The sequence below is a fragment of the Anolis sagrei genome, chromosome 5 (assembly GCF_037176765.1).
Source record: "Anolis sagrei isolate rAnoSag1 chromosome 5, rAnoSag1.mat, whole genome shotgun sequence".
Lineage (NCBI taxonomy): Eukaryota > Metazoa > Chordata > Lepidosauria > Squamata > Dactyloidae > Anolis > Anolis sagrei.
The window spans coordinates 177,267,354-177,288,403 of NC_090025.1; the positions used below are offsets into that span (position 1 = coordinate 177,267,354).

The window sequence follows — 21,050 nt, forward strand, 5'->3', positions numbered from 1 at the left end:
CACTTGACACAGGAGGGAGATTGGAAGAGAGGGAATGCTGTGGTCTTGCCATCCCTTACATCATCCTTCTTCTTTCCAGAAATGCTTGTCTTACTCCACATCCATCCACTTTTCTCTCTCTTTGTCTCTCCAACATCAGCAATCGGTGTTGCCACTAGAACTGAAGTCAGGGCATAAAACCTGGGTTCTATTTCACAGAATGGGTCAGAAAACCCACAACTAGTCCAGTTCAAAGGAAGTGAAACAATATCCATGGCCAATTAAAGTAACTTGGTACAGTTCAGATTTTAGGCACTGCATTTTCATTAACCCCAGCCAATATGGCCAAAGGACAGAGCTGCTTTCTCAGCTGTGATGGGCTGACTAACTAGACCTGCCCAATGCCTTTCCTAATACAGCCCCACCCTTCTCAAACCACTCCTTCCCATTTTCCTCCCAGAAAAATGGATACAGCTGTTTAAATCAGAATGGCATGGCAGAGGTCTACCTTGAATTCATCAATGTCCTTATAACATCATTTTCAGTTCAGTTGTATTGGGTGAAAACCAACCCTACCTTTAAATATTTGGGTCTATTATTGTCACCTTGTGCTGTATGAGAAGGTAGTTTGACATTAAAGCTTTGTGTTGATAGGAGCCATGAGGATACTGCCATGGATCTCCTACTTCATGTGTTTCATTGGTCAACATGGTAAGTATATTTCATATCCTCCAATTGACCCATTCCATTCTACTGTACTTTGAAAACATACCAGTTTCTTGCTGTTGCTCCCACTTTCTCCCTTTCTCCTCAATTTGTTTCTTCTGGTGCAAACTAACTTCAAAAATGTTCAAGTTGTTTGCACTCCATTAATATGGGTAAGGAAGGGGTGGACTTTTCTTTCCCAGGAAAAAGCAAGCTGCTTCAGCTTAAGGGGGCATCTATATTGTAGAATTAATGCAGTTGGACTTCTCTTTAACTGCAATGGCTCCATTTCATGGAATCCTGGGAATTGTAGCTTTATGTGTTTAGCCTTCTCCGTCAATGAAGGCTGGTGCCTCATCAAACTACTGCTCCCCCGGGTTCCATGGCATTGGAGCTACAGCAAATAAAGTGATGTCAGACTACACTAATTCTTTCCCCCATTTTGGTACTGTTCTGTCATCAGGGTGGAGGTCATAAGGGGGCATGAGACAGAGAAGGATAATCCATTTTATGGAGGAAGGGAGGTTGAAGGAGTTAAACCATTTCCCCCTGTGCTCCTGTAATCCCCTCCTCCAATGTCACTCTCATGGAAACAACCCTCATGTATGAAATGAAAAGGAGGTGAGGGGAATAACCAGCAAAAATGGGGAAAATGCTTTTCCTCCCTCAACTATTCCCCATAAAATGGAATATCCTTCTCTCTTTTGAAGTCTGTCTGGATAATGGAACAGTATCCATACGTTCACTAAGCCTACAATTTTGTGGATCCTTACACCTGAGAATAGCTCCTACAAAACACAGATGGGCTTACTTCTGAGTAAATCTGAAACAACAAAAGAAGAAAAAAAAACCAGGGGAGCCAACACTGAGGGGAAAGCCAAGTGTTGGAGAAACAAACTGATTGTCAGCATGTTTTTTTTTTTGCCTTCAATTCACAACCTTGGGAAAGGTTCATCTCAAAATGTAGTTTATCAACCAGACTTTGATCTTAGAATCCATTTAACTCAGTAGTTCCCAACCTGTGGGCTGCAGCCCAGCAGTGGACTGCAAGAACGAAAATCAGGTCCGCAAACCTCCTTCCTCTTTAATTATTAATTAATTAATTAAATTATTTCTGCTCCTTTCTGTGGAGGTGACCAGCCCCGTTCCTTTTGGTATTAATGTTGGAGAGTGGTCCCTGGTCAAAAAAAGGTTGGGAACCACTGATTTAACCAGTTAATCAAAAGGAGGGAATGGGTTTCCTCTCAAGTTGATATAATAATGTTTCCACCAGCATTAGTTGGCATAGTCAGTGATGAGAAATGATGGGAAGTGTAGTCTGGTCATGCTTTGGAGCCCTGGTTCAAATGCTTTATTGCATATAGTGATAAATAGGTATGTATGTATTTAGTGAGAACTAGTAGCTATTGTCTGTCTGCAAGTCTTATGGTGAACCTATCACATTTTTTTCTTGGCAAAATATATCTGGAGGAGGTTTGCTCTTATGTTCCTCTAAAACTGAGAGATTATACTTACAAAGGGTCACCCAGTTGCCTTCTATGAATGAGTGTGAATTTGGATTCTTGGACTCTTACATGTTCACAGTAGAATTAATGCAGTTTGACGCCACTTTAGGTGTGCTTGCTCAATGCTATGGAATCCTGGGAGTTGTTGTTTGTTGGGGCACGAGGACTCTTTGGCAGAGAAAGCTACATGCTTGGGAAAGCTACAATTCCTAGAATTCAAAAGTATTGAACAGTGGCAGTTAAAGTGTTGTCAAGCTGCATTAATTCTACAGGGGAGATGCACCCATAGCCCAGCATGCAAATTGACACACCTGTTCAAGCAAGGACAGCTATACAAATACCTGAAGAGTTCCAAAGGAAGGATCAGGGCCTCCTTTGAGTCATCGTAAGTAGCAAACGCAAAATGTATTTATTGTGATCTTATCACTTGAATACTTCAAAGATTGGAGAATATAAGGCAAAGATACAACCCAGTTGTTACCATTGGAAATGCTATATTTTGCAGCCACCTGGAGTTTTGGAGCAGACAAGTTGAAGAGTAGAGATTTGCTCTTGTCATCCCAACAGAGGAGCCAGATGCTTGCAACTCTTGCTGCTTCTAAACCATTGGACTTTGAGAAGGTGAACTCAGGTAATGTTGGAGAACTCTCGTCTAATCTTCTGCATAGCAGCTCTCTGGCAAAGAATTTGAATCATATTATCAAGCATCCAATTGCTAGATTGCAAGGGGATGGAGTCATTGCAACGAAAGCAGTATCAAACTGCTATGATTTTGCAGTGCTATGGAGATAAACCCTTACTTGTACCTTGTCCAGAGAAGCTATCCTTATCCTCAGTTCATGTATTCGATGCTTCTGACCGACTTACCTCACAGGGCTGTCATGACAATGAAACAGGGAGGAAAAAAGTTATGTGCATCATTTGTATACTAGCATCAGCTCACTGGAGGTAGTGAAGCAACCAAGTTGGGTGTGTGTGTTGAATGCTCTCAATAAGGAGGCCAGACTTGGTGGAGGTGGTCGACAGGGGCAGAGCTGCAGGCTATTGAAGGCTGCTCTCCCCCCTGCTGTGCTCTTTGCTTCAGCGTGAGCTAGGAGGCAGGTTTCACCCCCCCATGAAATTTTCACCCCCACCCCGAAAAATTTCAACCCCTCTCGAAATTTTTTTCTGGCTACGGCCCTGAGGTCCTCTGATGTTCTCCAGATGGACACAGAAACTTTCCTAAAATACAATTGAGAAGGGATTTCAGTCCTATACAATGTCCTCCCCTACATCTATTGGTCTCTCTTCAGCCTTAGCTACTGATAGTAAGAGCTTTATAAGCTAAATTATGCTGTGATTTTTTAGTCCAACCTTTTAACCTTTTGCATTGCCTACTATTAGAATATGGCTCCTAAAACATCTGTGGAACTGAAATTGGCCCCTGGGTTTTTTAAAAAAAGGATTTCTGTCTTTGTGTTTGATTGCTATCATTATGAATTTGTCAAAGCTGTGATTGAGTTGTGCTTTCATGTTCCCATTTTATACCCTTTGGCTAATAGACAGAAAGTGCCCATTACCATTGCCTCATTTGAGACCTTCTGAAGTAGGTGAAATGCATCACATTTAGTCTGCTATAATCAGTCCTAAAGAAGTTTAGCTAGATGCAAGCCCCTATAATTTAAATGAGACAGCACTGGTGTCTTGAAACCATAATTTGGTATCTGTTCTGTTTCTTATAGGATTGAAATGTGGAGTCCGTTCTCTAGACCTTGAGGACCAGGAGGATAATTGGCACCCTGGGATTTTTTCAAGAATTATTGGAGGTCAAATATCTGTGCCTGGTGGTCAACCATGGCAGGTCAGAGCAAAGAATGCATTTGCAAGAAAGAGATTTGTGTTGAGCTGGGACATTTTTTTAATCGCAACTCCATCTAGCTGCCTCTCAATTAAATTCTGGCTGTTGCAATCTAAAAATGACATTTCTAACTCCTGGATTTTGGAGATAGGCAGCATGGGGGGTGACCGTGGAGATGCTTGGTCAGGGTGCATGATCGTGGCATGCTGACTTCTCCATTATATGCCCCATATACAAAAGGAATGGTGCATACAACTAATATATATGTCTCATTGTATATGATTGTAAAACGGTGGTTCCCAACCTTTTGTTGACCAGGGACCACTTGCCAGGGATCACTCTCCAACATTAGTATCAAAAGGGTTACAAATAATTTTTTGGTCAACTTTAGATTCAGTTTGGTTATTTAGGGTGCTGATTCAGAACATTGCATTGGATAGACCACGTCAGCTTTAGTTTCTGATATAGAACATATGACATCCATCTGTTTGCCCACAGAAAACCATATTTAATAATCTAGAGCTGATGTGATAGTAGTAATGTTTCATGGGTAGTCAGCCTCTCCCTTCCCGACATCTCCGTTGTTTTGGCAATGTAAGTGGGTTCCATGAGAGCAGTTGCTCTTATTGCCGTGAGGTTTCAAGGCAACGGTGTAGTAACAGTGAGGCCATGGACCATATTTTCATGCTTGCAGACCACTGGTGGTCCATGGACCACAGGTTGGGAACCACTGTTGTAAAGGCATTGAATGTTTGCCTGTGTGTGTGAATGATATAATCCACTCTTAGTCCCCTAGGGGAGAAGGGCTGAATATAAATAAAGTGTATTATTATTACTATTATATGGCAATAATGACAGATTTAGACTAAGTATGCAAATTTGTGGATAATATGTAATTGGAACTGTATGACAAAAGTGGAATGAACTCAAAATCCAATAAAAATAAGACATGTAAAAGATCAATCAAGAAGGTGTCAGAGATGCTCTTTGTCTGGAAAGTAAGCACAGGCCCTTCATATTCCAGAGTGAATGCTCCCTCAGCCCCACAACACAATGTCTAAATTTGCTTTGCTGGAACATCAGCCTTAAGCCCTTTTCATTATACATGCAACTGATTAGGATCTTGCACCACAGATTATGGGAAACTGATCAATGATGTTTGTGGTGTTTGTTCTAATTTCTGAGCTATATGCAGGCATTTATCAGAGCAGTAGTCTTTTAAAAGTAATCAATCAGTGGTTGAACTTCTTTGACTGGTGTCCCCATCCTGTTATGCACTTTCTCCTGTTGATATGCATGTTGTGTATATTGGAAGGCAGCAAGAGATCGTAGAATTTCCAAATGGCTGTCAGCCTGGCATACATAACTACCTTTTTTTTTTAACATTAGCTGCCATCAATGCAAGACCATCCTTCATTTCTTTATGCATTCTTTTCCCTGCTTCTTCTAAACAGGTATCCATCAAGATGGGGCGATCCCACTTCTGTGGGGGCAGTTTGATCCAGGACAATATAGTGGTTACTGCAGCTCACTGTGTTGTGGATATTGACATGTATGTTATGCTTTAATTCTGTATAAAGTCTAGACTTCTTGCGTTGTCAAAGGCATTCACAGCCGGAATCACTGGAGCGTTGTGTGGTTTCCGGGCTGTATGGCTGTGTTCTAGCAGCATTTTCTCCTGACGTTTTGCCTGCATCTGTGGCTGGCATCTTCAGAGGATCCTCTGATCTGCTAGAACATGGCCATACAGAAATGAAACCACTATTATTCTTCCAGCAGGCCTATGCAGGCAGTTCTAATGGTGAATTTTAACTTCCGCTGTATGCCTTGTTTTTATTTTGTGTATTTTATTATTTATTTATTTATTTATTTGGTATGCTTGTATACCGCTAATATCTCAGCCTGTGCGGCGACTCATTGCGGTTTACAACATGTTAAAATATACAATGTTAAAATACAATTCACTTAAGCATATAAAAATTAAAATTAAGAATACATACAAAAAACATACGCAGTATTGGGCCACCAATACAGATCGGGACATCTCATAGTTAAAATCGTCATCCAATTCGTTGTCTTGATTGCTAATCCATGGTCAGATAAAACATCACGACGAAGGTCAATTGAAGACTTGCTCAAATATCCAGGTTTTTAGTTTTTTCCTAAATGCCATTAGCGAGGTCGCTGATCTTAATTCAGTAGGGAGGGCATTCCAAAGCCGGGGGGCCACCGCAGAAAAGGCCCTATCTCTCGTTCCCACGAGCCGCACCTGTGAAGCAGGTGGGATAGAGAGAAGGGCTTCTCCTGAAGATCTAAGGGTCCTGGTGGGCTGATAGGCCGAGATACGTTCGGATAGGTATGTAGGGCCAGAACCGTTTAGGGCTTTAAAGGTCAAAACCAGCACTTTGAATTGGGCTCGGTAGCTAATCGGTAGCCAGTGAAGCTGGTACAGCAGAGGAGTTGTGTGCTCCCTGCGCCCAGCCCCTGTTAATACCATGGCTGCCGCCCGTTGGACTAGTTGGAGCTTCCGGGCCGTCTTCAAAGGCAACCCCACGTAGAGAGCGTTGCAGTAATCAAGACGGGATGTAACCAGAGCGTGGACTACCGTGGCCAAGTCAGACTTCCCAAGGTACGGTCGCAGTTGGCGCACGAGTCTTAACTGTGCGAATGCTCCCCTGGTCACCGCCGAAACCTGGGGCTCCAGGCTCAGCGATGAGTCCAGGATCACACCCAAACTGCGAACCTGTGTCTTCAGGGGGAGTGCGACCCCGTCTAACACAGGCTGTAACCCTATACCCTGTTCGGCCTTGCGACTGACCAGGAGCACCTCTGTCTTGTCTGGATTCAATTTCAATTTGTTCGCCCCCATCCAGACCGTCACAGCGGCCAAGCACCGGTTCAGGACCTCGACAGCCTCCTTAGTAGCGGGTGGGAAGGAGTGACAGAGCTGGACATCATCTGCGTACAGATGACACCGCACCCCGAAACTCCGGATGATCTCGCCCAGCGGCTTCATGTAGATGTTGAACAACATGGGGGACAGTATTGAACCCTGAGGAACCCCACAAAACAAAGGTTGTGGGGTAGAACAGGAGTCCCCCAGTGACACCTTCTGAGACCGACCCTCGAGGAATGACCGGAGCCACTGCAGAGCAGTACCTCCGAGACCCATTCCCGCGAGGCGTCCCAGAAGGATACCGTGGTCGACGGTATCGAAGGCCGCTGAGAGGTCGCGTAGCACCAACAGGGACACACTCCCCCTGTCGAGCTCCCGACGGAGATCATCCACTAAGGCGACCAAGGCTGTCTCGGTACCATGTCCCGGCCTAAAGCCAGACTGTGCCGGATCTAGATAATCCGTGTCTACCAAGAATGCCTGGAGTTGTGAGGCCACCACACGTTCCATGACTTTGCCCAAAAAGGGAAGATTGGAAACAGGCCGATAGTTTACCAATTGAGTGGGGTCCAGTGATGGCTTCTTCAACAGCGGTTTTATTACAGCTTGCTTTAAGCTGGCTGGAAAAATGCCTTCCCGAAGGGAGGCATTAACCACCACCTTAACCCACTCGGCCAATCCCCCTCTGGCCTCCTTTAGAAGCCAGGATGGGCAGGGGTCTAGGATGCATGTGGTAGCTCTCATTCCTCCAAGCACCTTGTCCACATCCTCGGATTGAACCAATTGAAATGAATCCATCAAAATCGGACAAGCAGATGCTCGTGTTACATCCTCAGAGACTGCCGTTAATGCGGCGTCCAGTCCAGAGCGGATCAAGGCGACTTTGTCTGCAAAGAACCGAGCAAAAGCTTCACAGCGAGCAGCCGAGTCATCAGGGCACCCATCCTGAGTGGTGGGTTTTAAAAGGCCTCTGACAACTCGGAACAGTTCAGCCGGACGGTTCTTTGCAGACGCAATAGTGGCCGCGAAGAAAGTTTTCTTAGCGGCTCTTATTGCCGCGGCATATGACCTTAAAAAGGTCATATTTTGATACGTATTTCATGGAGGTATGTTTTAATATGTGTATTTATGACCTAATTGGACTGTCTGGTGGTGCAGTGGGTTAAACCACTGAGCTGCTGAATTTGCTAACCAAATGGTTGGGGGTTCAAATCCGGGGAGCGTGGTGAGCTCCCGCTGTTAGGCCCAGCTTCTGCCAACCTAGCAGTTCGAAAACATGCTAATGTCAGTAGATCAATAGGTATAGCTCCAGTGGGAAGGTAACAGTGCTCCATGTAGTCACGCTGGCCACATGACCTTGGAGGTGTCTACGGGCAACGCTTAGAAATGGACATGAACACCACCCCCCAGAGCTGGACTCAACTAGACTTAATGTCAGGGGAAACCTTTACCTTTACTACTAACTTAATTGGATATTAACTAGGCATATTATACTATGTAACACAGTTTTTGTTCCTGGGTTATAAATATCATTTTCTTATTGGTTCGATCATAAAAGCATGGAAAAGATTTATTAAACTACAGCACATTTTGCTATAGTTTTTCAGTGAATACTGTATCTTGTCTCATTTCAACCAATTTTGTGGCAGCCACAAAAGTGAATTTTCTGAAGTATAACAACTACTTTCAGAGTAAGTACTGTACTGTCAAACAGGAATAGCACTTTCAAACCAGTAACAGACAATTTTTCAATTTTTTTTACATAGTGTTGGAAAATTATATTTTCTCAAATTGTGAATACATAAGAAGAAGCTGCAGTGACACTTACCAATAGTACAATTTTGGTTTATCTTGTCTGTGCAGCTCTGGATTTTAATACAACAACAAAAACAACAACAACAACAATAACACTTTATTTATATTCCGCCCTTCTGCCCATGGGGACTCAGAGCGGATTACAGTGTAAATAGATATTGGCAAATATTCACTGCCTTGTTACAATACAATGAGACACACAAACACAAAGAAAGGCAAAGGCTTCTCCTTTTATTTATGGCTTTGGGGGAGGTTCTGTTCTCCGTTTCCAAGTGAGGAGCCAGTGTTGTTACCTCCTGGTTGTGTGACCGGCATGACTGCTTGGAGCGTCTTTATACCTTTCCTGCTGAAGCAGTACCTATTTATCTACTTACATTTGCATGTTTTTGATCTGCTAGGTTGGCAGGAGCTAGGGCTAACAGCAGGAGTTCATCCAGTCCCACGTATTCAAACTGCCAACCTTCAGGTCAGCAGTTCAACAGCACAATGGTTTACCCCATTGTGCCACCACGACCACCTACATGATACATTTCCAACTCTTTAAGGTGCAGCAAGACTACGTGTTTTGGAACATGAGGCTCCAAGAGTTTGATATGACCAGTACCTTGAAAATATACTTTTTTTTTACTCCAGCTCCCAGAATCCTCCAGCTGGTTTTGCATGGCCTTCAATAGTTAAAATTGCTCTATTTTACTGTTTAAAACTCCATTTAGATTGTTTTCAAAGAATATTTTAATGTATTTTAAATGTTTTATCTTTGTATTGCATTAATAATTTGTATGTGTTCATGACCTCAGGAATTCTTGCAAACTAAAAAAAAACAAAACACAGATCTATCTATATATGTAAACATATATTAAATTGCGGATTTTCTTATGGGAAAAACCCACTAACTGAGTTGCATTCTGTCCATGTCATTCATTATTATGGTCACCATTTGCCTGGCAGGAAACTCATAAAAAATCTGTTTGTGACTGTTGGGGAATACAGTCTCAGAAGCATGGACGAAGAAGAACAGAACATCCAAGTCTCAAAAATCATCCCTCATCCTTCCTTCAACAGATTTGGAAACATGGATTCGGATATTGCATTGCTCTTTCTCAAAGACAGAGTGAGATATGGTAAGAAAAAAAAGATGAAGCAGAATTCTTTTCTGCTGCTCTGGAGACTAGAATATAGAGCAAGCATGGGCAATTTTTGGCTTTCCAAGCAGCTGAGGGGGGGGGGGAGGGGGAGGAAAGGGCCTGAGGCTGTTAGGAATTGTGGGAGATGAAGTCCAAAACACCCGGAGAGCCAAAAATTGCCCATGCCTGATATAGAACAATGCATTCAAACTGTAGGAAAAGAGATTCCACCTGAACATTGTGAAGAATTTCCTGATACTAAGAGCTGTCCAACAGTGGAATCTGCCTACCTTGAAGAGTGATGGAGTATACCTTTTCTGGGGTTTTAAAATTTATTTTATATTTTATATTTAATAATTTTATTGTGTGAAGTTAATGAGATAGAAAAATTGAGGTTTTAAAACAGTGGTTGGATGACCATCTATTGGGAGTGTTTTGATTATACATTCCTGCATGCAGGCCATAATCAGAAAAAAAAAATCAGGGAGAGTTGAAACTTTTTTTTTAGTGAATCATGAAAAGTAGCTCCATAACACAAATTAATTTAAATAGTATCTATCTTTGAGATCGCATCTCCTTCTACGAACGGCGCGGACACTAAGATCTACCAGGGAGGCCCTCCTCTCGGTCCCACCTCCATCTCAAGTGTGGTTGAGAGAGAGAGGGCCTTCTCGGTGATAGCTCCCTGGCTTTGGAATGCCCTCCTGAGGGAAATTAGGCTAGCCCCCACACTCCAAGCCTTCGATATACAACAGAAAACATGGCTTTTTAGACAAGCTTTTGACCATGTCTAGAAATTTGAGGACCTAGAGATTTTTCACCATGCACTTTATGAGACTGATATTGATTGCAGTTTGTTTTGTATTCTGAACCTATTGCTGCATTTTATTGATCTTAATCAGGGAGGTTTTGTGATGTTTATGTTGGTTGTTGTTGCTTTGTGTTGTTGTCTCTGCGCTTTTTGTATATTTTGTGTTTGCACCTTTGACTGCTTTGTGAACTACCCCTAGTCCCGTTGGAAGATGGAGGCTGGGTGTAAATAAAGTATTATTATTATTATTATTATTATTTATTTATTTATTTATTTATTTGCATGGGCATTCTTTTTTTTTTTTTTTTAGTTTTGAAAGAAAACTTATGCTTTCCCGTGTTTCTTTTTTAGGAAATGAAGTACAGCCAATCTGTCTTCCACACAATGGAGATCTGTTTGAAGCTGGGACTCTTTGTGTTGTGAGTGGATGGGGCAAGGTCAAGGAAGGTGAAGAAATGCCACGGTTATGAATTCTTACTGTGATTTTGACATCATGATGATGAATATTTGTGGTTATTCTGCTAGTACTATTCCTCACGGACTGGAGCAAATACTTTGAATATGTTTTGCATATAGGCATCACCTACTTTTTGACAACTCCTTTTTGGACAATCCACTGTTCTGAGAAATTTTAATTATAGCCATGTTCTGCACTGTCAACCCCTGGTTTCTCTTTCAACTTCTGCTTTTCTGGCACTTTGGGTTTTTCCTTTCAGTTGATTCAGTGCCATCTAGCGTTTAAACTTGCATTTACAAGATATAAATATCTAGGCTCCACTTTGCAACTGTTTCCATTTTCTGAGAGTAGTCTTATCTCTATTCTGTTGCATGTGTAGAAGCTTCCAGGACAGTTGCTTTCTCCATGTCAAATATATGGATGCAGATTTTGCTCACATTTAATGTATTGAATATGATGGAAGGATTTTGACAAAAAGCCTTCGACAATACATGGAAGGATTTGTTTCCACTTCGTGACTCCCAGACTCTTTGTCCTCAACTTTTTTGTGTGTGAGAAGCGACTTGAAAAACTGCAAGTTATTTCTGGTGTGAGAGAATTGGCCGTCTGCAGAAACATTGCCCATGAGAAGCCTGGATGTGTTAACATCCTGTGGGAGGCTTCTCTCTTGTCCCCAAATGGATCTTGCAGATTCGAACAACCCGACCTTCAGGTCATCAGTTCACCTGGCGAAAGGATTTAATCCATTGCGCCACCTTAGCTCCTGTCCTCAACTTCAATTGTAGTTTAAGCTCTTACATCTAGATTGGAGAATATATGGGCGTCCAACATCCTTTACGTTCATTATTTTGGCTATGGCTGGTTGGAACTGACATCCACATGCTCTTTGACATCACACAGTTATAACACTATGGTTTCACTTTAACTACCATGGTAACATAGGAAATATTGGGATTCAGTTTGTGGAGTCCAAAAGTTCTACTGTCTCACCAAACTACAAATCCTAGGATCCCAATAGTATGCAACCATAATTAATTATAATGCTGTAATTGGTACAATGTCGAAAGGTCACAAAAATATTCAGTGGAGATACAGATTCCGCACTCCTGCTTTAGAGGTTCTCTTTTGGAAATACATTTTATGCGTATTCTAGGTAACAGTGCTCCATGCAGTCATGCTGACCACATGAACTTGGAGGTGTCTACAGACAATGCCGGCTCTTTGGCTTAGAAATAGAGATGAGCACCACCCCCAGAGTCAACACAACTACACTTAATGTTAGGGCAAACCTTTACCTTTACTTTACTAGTTCTTTTGGTTGCATACTGAGAAACACGGGAAATGCTTCATCTTCTTTTTCTCCTCTCCAGTGTCCTCTTTGTGTTGGATTACAGCTTCCTTCATCTCCAGCCAATATGACAATGAGATGATAAGTAATTTTAAAAACCTGAGCAATACCAAGTTGGCACACGAAACGTAAGCTTGGCTGTTCCTTTGCAAGCTACAGGAAAAGAAAATAAGGGGCAGCAAACTTGTAGCCTTGTATAAATTGTACTACAATATATTGTCGAAGGCTTTCATGGCCGGAATCACTGGGTTGTTGTAGGTTTTTCGGGCTATATGGCTATGTTCTAGAAGCATTTTCTCCTGACATTTCACCTGCATCTGTGGCAAGCATCCTCAGAGGTTGTGAGGTCTACACTTGTTGTACTACACTTCCCATAATCTGTCACCATTGGATAGAGCTGATGCAAATTGCAGTCCAGCCACATTTGGAGAATCACAAGTGACCCATCCTTAATATAAAGGAAAACCATAACAACTGGTCTTCCACTCTATTACCAAACTGACTAAAATGTTATGGATGCCCAAGCAGTTCATAAGAGATAGGAAGCAGGAGACTGAATAGATAGTTGTTGGGCAAATCATATTTCCTTACAAGTTTCAGAAATGGGCATGTTGGTGCTCTGGATGGTTGAATGTGCATTGGAGCTTTTGACCTCTGCCAGAGAAGTAGAGACTTTGCAACCCTATATCAAATTCTCTGATATAGGATTGGTGGAAGACTCTCTCTCTCTCTCTCTCTCTGTATATATATATATATGAATAGAACCAGTAGTAATAAATGTATTCCACACTGTAAGTTAATGTGTTCACTGGAGGAAGTCCTTCTCTTCCCTATATTTTTCAAATATTTTTAAAGGGGATAGCCAATTTATGTTAGGGTGATAGTGGTAAAATATTAATCAGCCTAATCAGAATTGGTATTCTCATTAAACATTCTTTTTTAAAACCATGGCTGAATTTTTAATGTGTGTGCCATTATGAAAACACAGCGAGCACATGTGGACTTCTGTTACCAAGTAGGAAAGTTGGGTGGAACTGAGACTAAACTATACCACTTTTAGCATCCTTGGAGAATGCCTTTTGGACATTGCTTACTTCCTTCCCTCTGCAGACGGTGTTCTGTCGGATGTCCTACAGGAAGTTGAACTGCCCATCATTGACAGCAAGACCTGCAGTGAATTGTTAGAAACATTGAACTTGCCTCCAGTTCGGAGCAACATGTTATGCGCTGGTTTTCCAGATGGTGGAAAGGATGCATGCCAGGTAGGAAATACAGGTTGCTGGAATAAAAGAAATTAAGATAAAATTACTTTAGGTGACTACAAATCCCAGAATCCCCACAGAGCAGCATCGTGTCCAAAACGTCACATTTTCAGCCTCAGAAAAGTATTCAAAAATGTAAAAGAAGTTAAAGGATAATAAAAAAAACCCCTCTTTTTCTATGATTTTATGCCTCTACTGATCATCAAAGAGTTCAGAAAGTTTTTTACATATTAATAGCAAATTTATTATTTTGTCTGAATCTTTGTAGCGTGAGCTATCAGCAGTTCAAATAGTTCCTATTTTTGACCATCAGTTCTCTTTTAATTGAGCCTAGATTGTCTGTTAAAAGTGAGAAAGTCAAAGATCTTTTACTTCAGATAGACTCTTAGGCAATAACTGACTGCTGATGAAAGGTTTTATATGTTATGCTTTCTTTGCTGATGTGCTTTTAAATGGTTTTTAGTTTTTGTTGTTTATTTGTTCAGTCATTTCTGACTCTTCATGACCTCATGTACCATCCCACGCCAGAGCTCCCTGTCAGCCATTGCTACCCCTAGCTCCTTCGAGGTCAAGCCAGTCACTTCAAGGATAACATCTTGGTCAGCCCCTCTTCTTTTTTCCTTCAATTTTCCCCAGAATCATTATCTTCTCCAAGTTTTCCTGTCTTCTCATTATGTGGCCAAAGTACTTCATCTTTGCCTCTAATATCCTTCCTTCCAGTGAGCAGTCAAGCTTTATTTTCTGGAGTATGGACTAGTTGGATCTTCTTGTGGTCCAAGGCACTCCCAGAATTTTCCTCCAACACCACATTTCAAAAGTGTCAATCTTCCTTCGCTCAGCCTTCCTTGTGGTTCAGCTCTCACATCCATTGATTACTACAGAGAATACCATTGCTTTAACTATGCGTATCTTTGTTGCCAGTGTGATGTCTCTACTCTTCACTATTTTATTGAGATTGGTAATTGCTCTCCTCTTATTATAGGCATTTGAGGCTTTATTTCTGCCTTCTTAAAATTAAACTTATTGCTGGATTTTTTTTATCCTAAAGTTGAAAAAATATGGGAATTAAAGGAGTAGACTTTGCATTTAGCGTTAGTGACATTTTAGCTTCTGAAGAAATTTGCAAATTCAAGCTTTCTTCCTTTAATTCCTGTGTTCTAGGGGCTGGAGTAGTTTGAGTGTTGGTCTATGTTGGATTATGGCTGGAGAATTCCTACTGAGCCATAGAGACCCACTGGATTATCTTCAAAGGAAGGCAAAACCAAACCCAGTTCTGGATAAATCTTGCCAAGAAACCTCTGTAATAAGTTCACCTTAGGGCCACCATAAGTTAGGAACAACCTGAAAGCATACAAGGCAAGAAGAAATTATGACCTCTCTCTAGATGAGCTTTTTGACAACAGAGGTCTCGCCTGGATTTGGCAGATCATATTTAATTTATTAGGATGATTTGAGGAGTAACCTGGCATCTTTTGTCTATGGCAAGGCTCTAGGTGGGCATAGTAGTATTTTCTATTTAAAATAAAGGTTAAAGACATAAATTCTATTCTGTGCCATATATTCAATTTTTAACAAGTGATTCATTCACATCACAATTGTGTTTGATTTTTTTAAAAAAATATATCCCCCCTTTCTCCTATTGTAGGAACTTTAGAAACCATGCAGCTAGAGTAGTCAGCTTGCGATGCTGGCCTTTCTGTGACATATGGCTCTGTTCACACTTTGCACAATAAAACCTATTTGATTAGTTAGACTGAAAGAGAGTGTGTGTATGCAACTGATCCAATGTCAACTAGTGAGTTGATTGGCTTTGTGGAGAATTGAACTGGGTTTGTCTAAATCCCAACCTAACTACACACTAGCTGTCTTTATTTACCTAGTATAATTTGTTGTTGTTTAGTGCCTTTGTGGTGCCGCTGATTTATAGCAATCATGTCACAGGGATTTCTTGATAGCATTTATTCAGGACCTTCTCACATGAGGCAGGTAAATCACAATTACAGCAGAATGGGCATCATATTGTTCTTCTTCTGTTTCCCCATTGGGAGCATTAGAAAATATTTCTTTTACAAAATGAGTTCACTAATGGATTACTTGTGTTTGTAAAAGAAGCACTTTCATACCAGAACTACAGGTGCAAACCAAAGATGCTATATCCTGCTGTAATTGCGATTTATCTGCATTGTGTGATAAGCTTCTCTGAGAAGAGTTGCCATTGCCTTCCTTTTCAGTTGAGAAAGAGTGACTTTATCAAGGTCACCCAGTGGGTTGCCATGTTTTAAATGTTGATGTACTGCATTTTATGCGTTGAATGGCACCATTGTGTGCTATTTTGTAAGCTGCCCCGAGTCCTTATAGGAGATGGTGGCAGGGTATAAACAAAGTTATTATTATTATTATTATTATTATTATTATTATTAAAAACACAACAAGATTAGTACACAGCAAGCAAGATCACTATGCTGGTTGTTGTATTGGATCACACGTCGGACACTTCCCAAGTGTGTAGGACTATGTGATGTATCGGCGAATAATGTGTGCAGACCCCAGTAGGGTCTCCTTTTGCAGCTGACAGATGGTAATTTTGTCAGCGCCGATTGTGTTTAAGTGCAGGCCAAGGTCTTTAGGCACTCCACCTAGTGTGCCGATCACCACTGGGACCACTTTGACTGGCTTGTGCCAGAGTCTTTATTATTATTATTATTATTATTATTATTATTATTATTATTATTATACAAAAACACAGTATGACAAAGCAAACGAGATATATATCCTGGATTTCATATCACAATATCACAAGTCGAACACTTCCCAAGCGTTTAGGACTGTGTGATATATTTTCAAATGATGTGCACAGATCCAAGTTCTAATTTAACATTCAAACCAGTATACCTCACTAGTACCTAGCAAAGTTTATTCTGTGATAAAGTACAGAATGTGATGTGATAAAAATAAAACCTTTTATGCCATTATTTTGATGCAGATTACACTATAACTTCTTGTCTAGAGGGAATTCTCATGCTATGTTTTTTTTAGGGTGATTCAGGAGGTCCCTTGGCATGTAGAAGAGCCAGTGGCATCTGGACTCTGGTAGGCATCACATCTTGGGGCATTGGTTGTGGAAAGGCCTGGCAGGCAGTCAAGAAACCCAACAGTAGGAGGGGTTCTCCAGGTGTCTTCTCTAAAGTAGATGAGTTTTTGGATTTTATTGTCCAGAACATTATGCCTGGTAAGAACTCTTTGTAATCAGAAAATGTTTTAAAATACAGTGTTTACAGAGCTGTTCCATGATAATTGCTTAGCATTTCCCCCCAAAGACACATTCCAATATCTTTTTTTCCTTTTCACTTTGTCAATTGCCTCTTATTGACCAACCTTTTCTCTATTTCCTAAATTGTATATGTATCTACATGATACTTGCATGGTTTCGATACCTCTTTAACTGCCAGAACTCCATCCATTAGAATCTGGAAATGGTTTGGCGAAGTACTGGAACCTCTCTTATAAAGTGCTGTTCCACTGATTGTTTTAACTTTTCTAATGACATATTACCCTCTCTCTTTTTTGAAAAGGGTATATTTTAAAAACATAGTGGTTAACCTTGGATCCAATGTTTTGAGAAAAGTGATATATAAAACAAACAAACAAAGTACAGTAGAATCTCGCTTTTCCAACATAAATGGGCCAGCAAAACGTTGGATAAGTGAAAATGTTGGATAATAAGGAGAGATTAAGGGAAAGCCTATTAAACATCAAATTATTATTTTACAAATTAAGCAGCAAAACATTATGTTTTACAACAAGTCGACAGAAAAAGCAGTTCAGTACATGGTAACATTATGCATTTACAAATTTAGGACCAAAACATCACAATTATTGAAACAGCTGTGGATCCAAGCAGGAAACAGTTTGCCTTGGATGAACATTGGATGAGCAAAGCTTGAATAAGCAAGACACTACTGTACCACTATAGTTGTTGCATGGGTACTGGTTCATATGTATTAGTACAGCTGTATTCCCCATGTACCGTAAATGGTGCTTTACTTACCAGGACTAGCTTTCATGTAGAAGGAGAGGATTAATAAAGGATCACAGTTGCTCTCCCATTTTTTCAAACTGCAGATTTGCAAACATGATCTGTGAAAATCCTTCTAAATTTGATGAGCTGAAGGTGATTGGTTTATTGACATTGCTGCAGCAGCAATTTCTGTTTTTGGATTTCTGTGAGTGCTGTTGGGTCAACTTTAATATTCTTGGTTTGCAACTCTCATTGATTGCCGGCACTGATTATGCTGACTAGATATGATGGGAGTTTCAATCTATGAATGCCTGACTAGCTATACACACTCCACTTCAGAAGCATGACATGAAACCATTTTTAGAGCTCAGAAAACTTGTATTTTGACTACATTTCCCAGAATGCACTCACAGCACATCCATTGTGGGATTCTGGTGACAGTAGTCTAAAAATATAATTTTCAAGTGCATTCTTCACATTCATGATGAATTTACTTTCATTCTTCCCTACTTTCTTAGTGCCTAAGGCAACCTCTCTGACACCACACAATCCAGAAAATTGCAATCCTCATGGAGTGTCAGTTTTTGGAGAAAGTGGCCACATTTGGCACCCTCAGCTAACTGAGGAGGATTACCTTGATAACAGGTATTTGCAGTAGTTCACAGTATCAATTTTTGCATAATCAGACTGAATGATTAAGCCATTTGCATTGTAGGTATTTCTCTCACAAAGGAAGAAGGATTTGTAATTAAGCAGAGAATCAAAGTATTAGTTAGGCTTAGTCTCGCAGATTTCCTTACTAGATCATCATGCCATACAACTGTTCTGTGCAGTCCCTCAGAATAATGCAGATATGGAGATCTGCAAATTTCAGTTTCTGACTTTCCATTCATAAGTCCTTTCCATTCCATTTTTAATTAATCTGTGATTTTAAAAAGTTTTCACAAATGCCTATATCTTTTCATACACATTTCTACATAGATCCCAATTTTGTATGCGTTTTACCTAATGCATGCTTTTGCCACTTTTCCCCTGTCGTGATATGCATTTCTGTATGTGACTTTGACTTTTGTGCACACATTTCCCTGATGCAAATGTGTTGTATTCATCTTTTCTCAGAAGATTACCATATATCCCAAATTTTGGACAATGGCAACCACTGTCCAAAGATTACATGCAAACCAGAACATCATAACGTATTCTAAATCCTGTTTTGTTTCTTTGCTTCCAGCCTCTGTATCTGGAATATATCTGTGCCAGAGGACAGCATCATACTTGTGCAGTTCATCAGAGTAGACATAGAATATCAGATTGAGTGCGACCATGACTCTGTGACGGTTTGCTCAAGCAAGAAGGAGTTAATTGGTGTGTAGGATTTAATCATTTCTTTATTTAAATAACATACAAAACTGCCCTTCTCCATGTGTGGCAGATTATGCTAAGAAAGAGTAAGTGGTATGGTGTGTTACATCAAGGCTTAGTAGAGGCTTTCACTGGATTTCCCAAGGCTGAAATCACAGTGATATTGAATCTATATTTCAATCAATGATTAGAAAAGAGACAACTGTGAGTTGGTTTAAACTTCAGGTGGATGGTGGTTCCTATGGCAGTAGAGAACTGGATCCACTCCAGGTATTAACTTTAAGTTCAGTACCTGTACAACTAAGCAAAAGGTGGAATGGATTTACTGTCCCAAAGACATGGGAGTGATCAGCTACCACTATTGAGATAACCTGAGTTATTTCACTTTCAGCTGCTTGCTACACAGTTAATGATTGGATTTCCTAGGCTGGACAAATCCACTCATCAGTAATAATGGGAATGACAGCCCAGCAAATATATGTGAGATTATACATTTCCCACTGTTGTAACATAACCAAGCTTGTGGTGTGTTAACTTTGATCTCATGAAAGGACTAGCCTTATTAGTATTGATGTTTAGTATACAGGCAGTCCCCAAGTTACAAACATTTGAGTTACAAATGACTCAGAATTACAAACAGGGGTGATACATCAGGAAGTGAGAGAAATCTACCTCCAGGAAGGGAAGTTTACTCCTGAAAGAATTATAATGGGGAAAAGGTGTCTCAACTTAAGCTTTCTCACCAATCCTTGTTTTCACAACAAGCCATTTTTTCACAATCCAATTATCACAAGGACAAAAAGTGAGGTGAAATCTTCAGAACAGGGGCACAGACAGCAAAACGAACACCACAGGGATGTTAACTTTTCCCTTTGCTGTCCAAAGCTTATAGGGCCGAGCTATAGCACAGCTGGTAGCAGAAATAAGATCTACCAGCCAAAAGGTTGCCAGTTCAAAGCCCGGATTGAGGTGAGCACCCAATTGTCAGCCCAGCTCACTGTGTACCTAAGCAGTTTGAAAACAGCTTAGAGCTGTAAGTAGAGAAATTAGGTACCGCTAAAAAATGGGGAGGTATTTTATGACACCATAAAAAAAGACCAGAAAATGTCAGCAACCAAAAGGAAGGAGGAGGAAGTCCTGATGGCTTTTCATCGAGGATGGAGCAACAGCATCTCCTGTGGAAGGATTTGAGCACAACCTCCATAGGTGCTGAAAGCTGGACGTCAACACAACATACCTCTTTTCTGCCTGATCTGTCCTATCTGTCCAAACAGTATTGAATGTTTGTCACATACGTGTACTGTAATCTGCCCCGAGTTCCCTCGGAGATATAGGGTGATACATAAATAAAGTGTTGTTGTTTTTGTTACATAGCTGGAGTCCAACTTACAATCAAATTCAACTAAAGAAGAAACCTACAGAACCTATCATGTTTGTATTTGCATCCTGGGGCTATTCTCTATCTCTCCATCTCTAGGTAAAATCTGTGGCAGTGTGCTGCCTTCCCCTCTCCTGGTAGAGTCGAACCAAGCAATCATCACTTTTGTGTCTGACAACAGCAATGCTGGTGCAGGCTTTGAGTTCACCTTCACTGCTGTTCATAAAGCATCTGAGGCAGGTAATTTCTTCCAGGTCTCTAAGGGCCTTCCAGGTGAGACATGAATAAAACACTGTTTCTCTGCTTAATGGAACCTAGGAAAGGATGGTGTGTCAAGAATGACAACTTCCTCTTTCTATATCATAGGTTCTGGCTGTGGGAGTGTAGCCATTTTGAGAGAAGAAGGAAAGTTTGACACAGCTAATTATCCTGGCTTATATCCCAGTAGTACCAAATGCCATTGGCTCATTGAAGCCCCAATGGAACATGTCATCAAGGTAATCAAAGACAGCTGCCTTGGTGGTTGTGCCTCATTCGTAGTAAGGGAAACAAG

General features: G+C 40.9%; 1 protein-coding gene across 1 annotated transcript in view; it reads left to right on the top strand.

Moving 5' to 3' along the window:
* The first annotated feature begins 638 nt into the window (after positions 1 to 638).
* Positions 639 to 21,050, top strand: part of OVCH1 (ovochymase 1) — a 30,789-nt gene continuing 10,377 nt past the window's right edge. Inside the window, 12 exon segments of the mRNA XM_067468513.1 lie at positions 639 to 690; positions 2,695 to 2,820; positions 3,911 to 4,029; positions 5,481 to 5,578; positions 9,686 to 9,858; positions 11,024 to 11,119; positions 13,588 to 13,739; positions 16,776 to 16,968; positions 18,276 to 18,402; positions 18,989 to 19,122; positions 20,597 to 20,737; positions 20,864 to 20,994. Coding sequence (XP_067324614.1) covers positions 639 to 690; positions 2,695 to 2,820; positions 3,911 to 4,029; positions 5,481 to 5,578; positions 9,686 to 9,858; positions 11,024 to 11,119; positions 13,588 to 13,739; positions 16,776 to 16,968; positions 18,276 to 18,402; positions 18,989 to 19,122; positions 20,597 to 20,737; positions 20,864 to 20,994 — 1,542 coding nt within the window.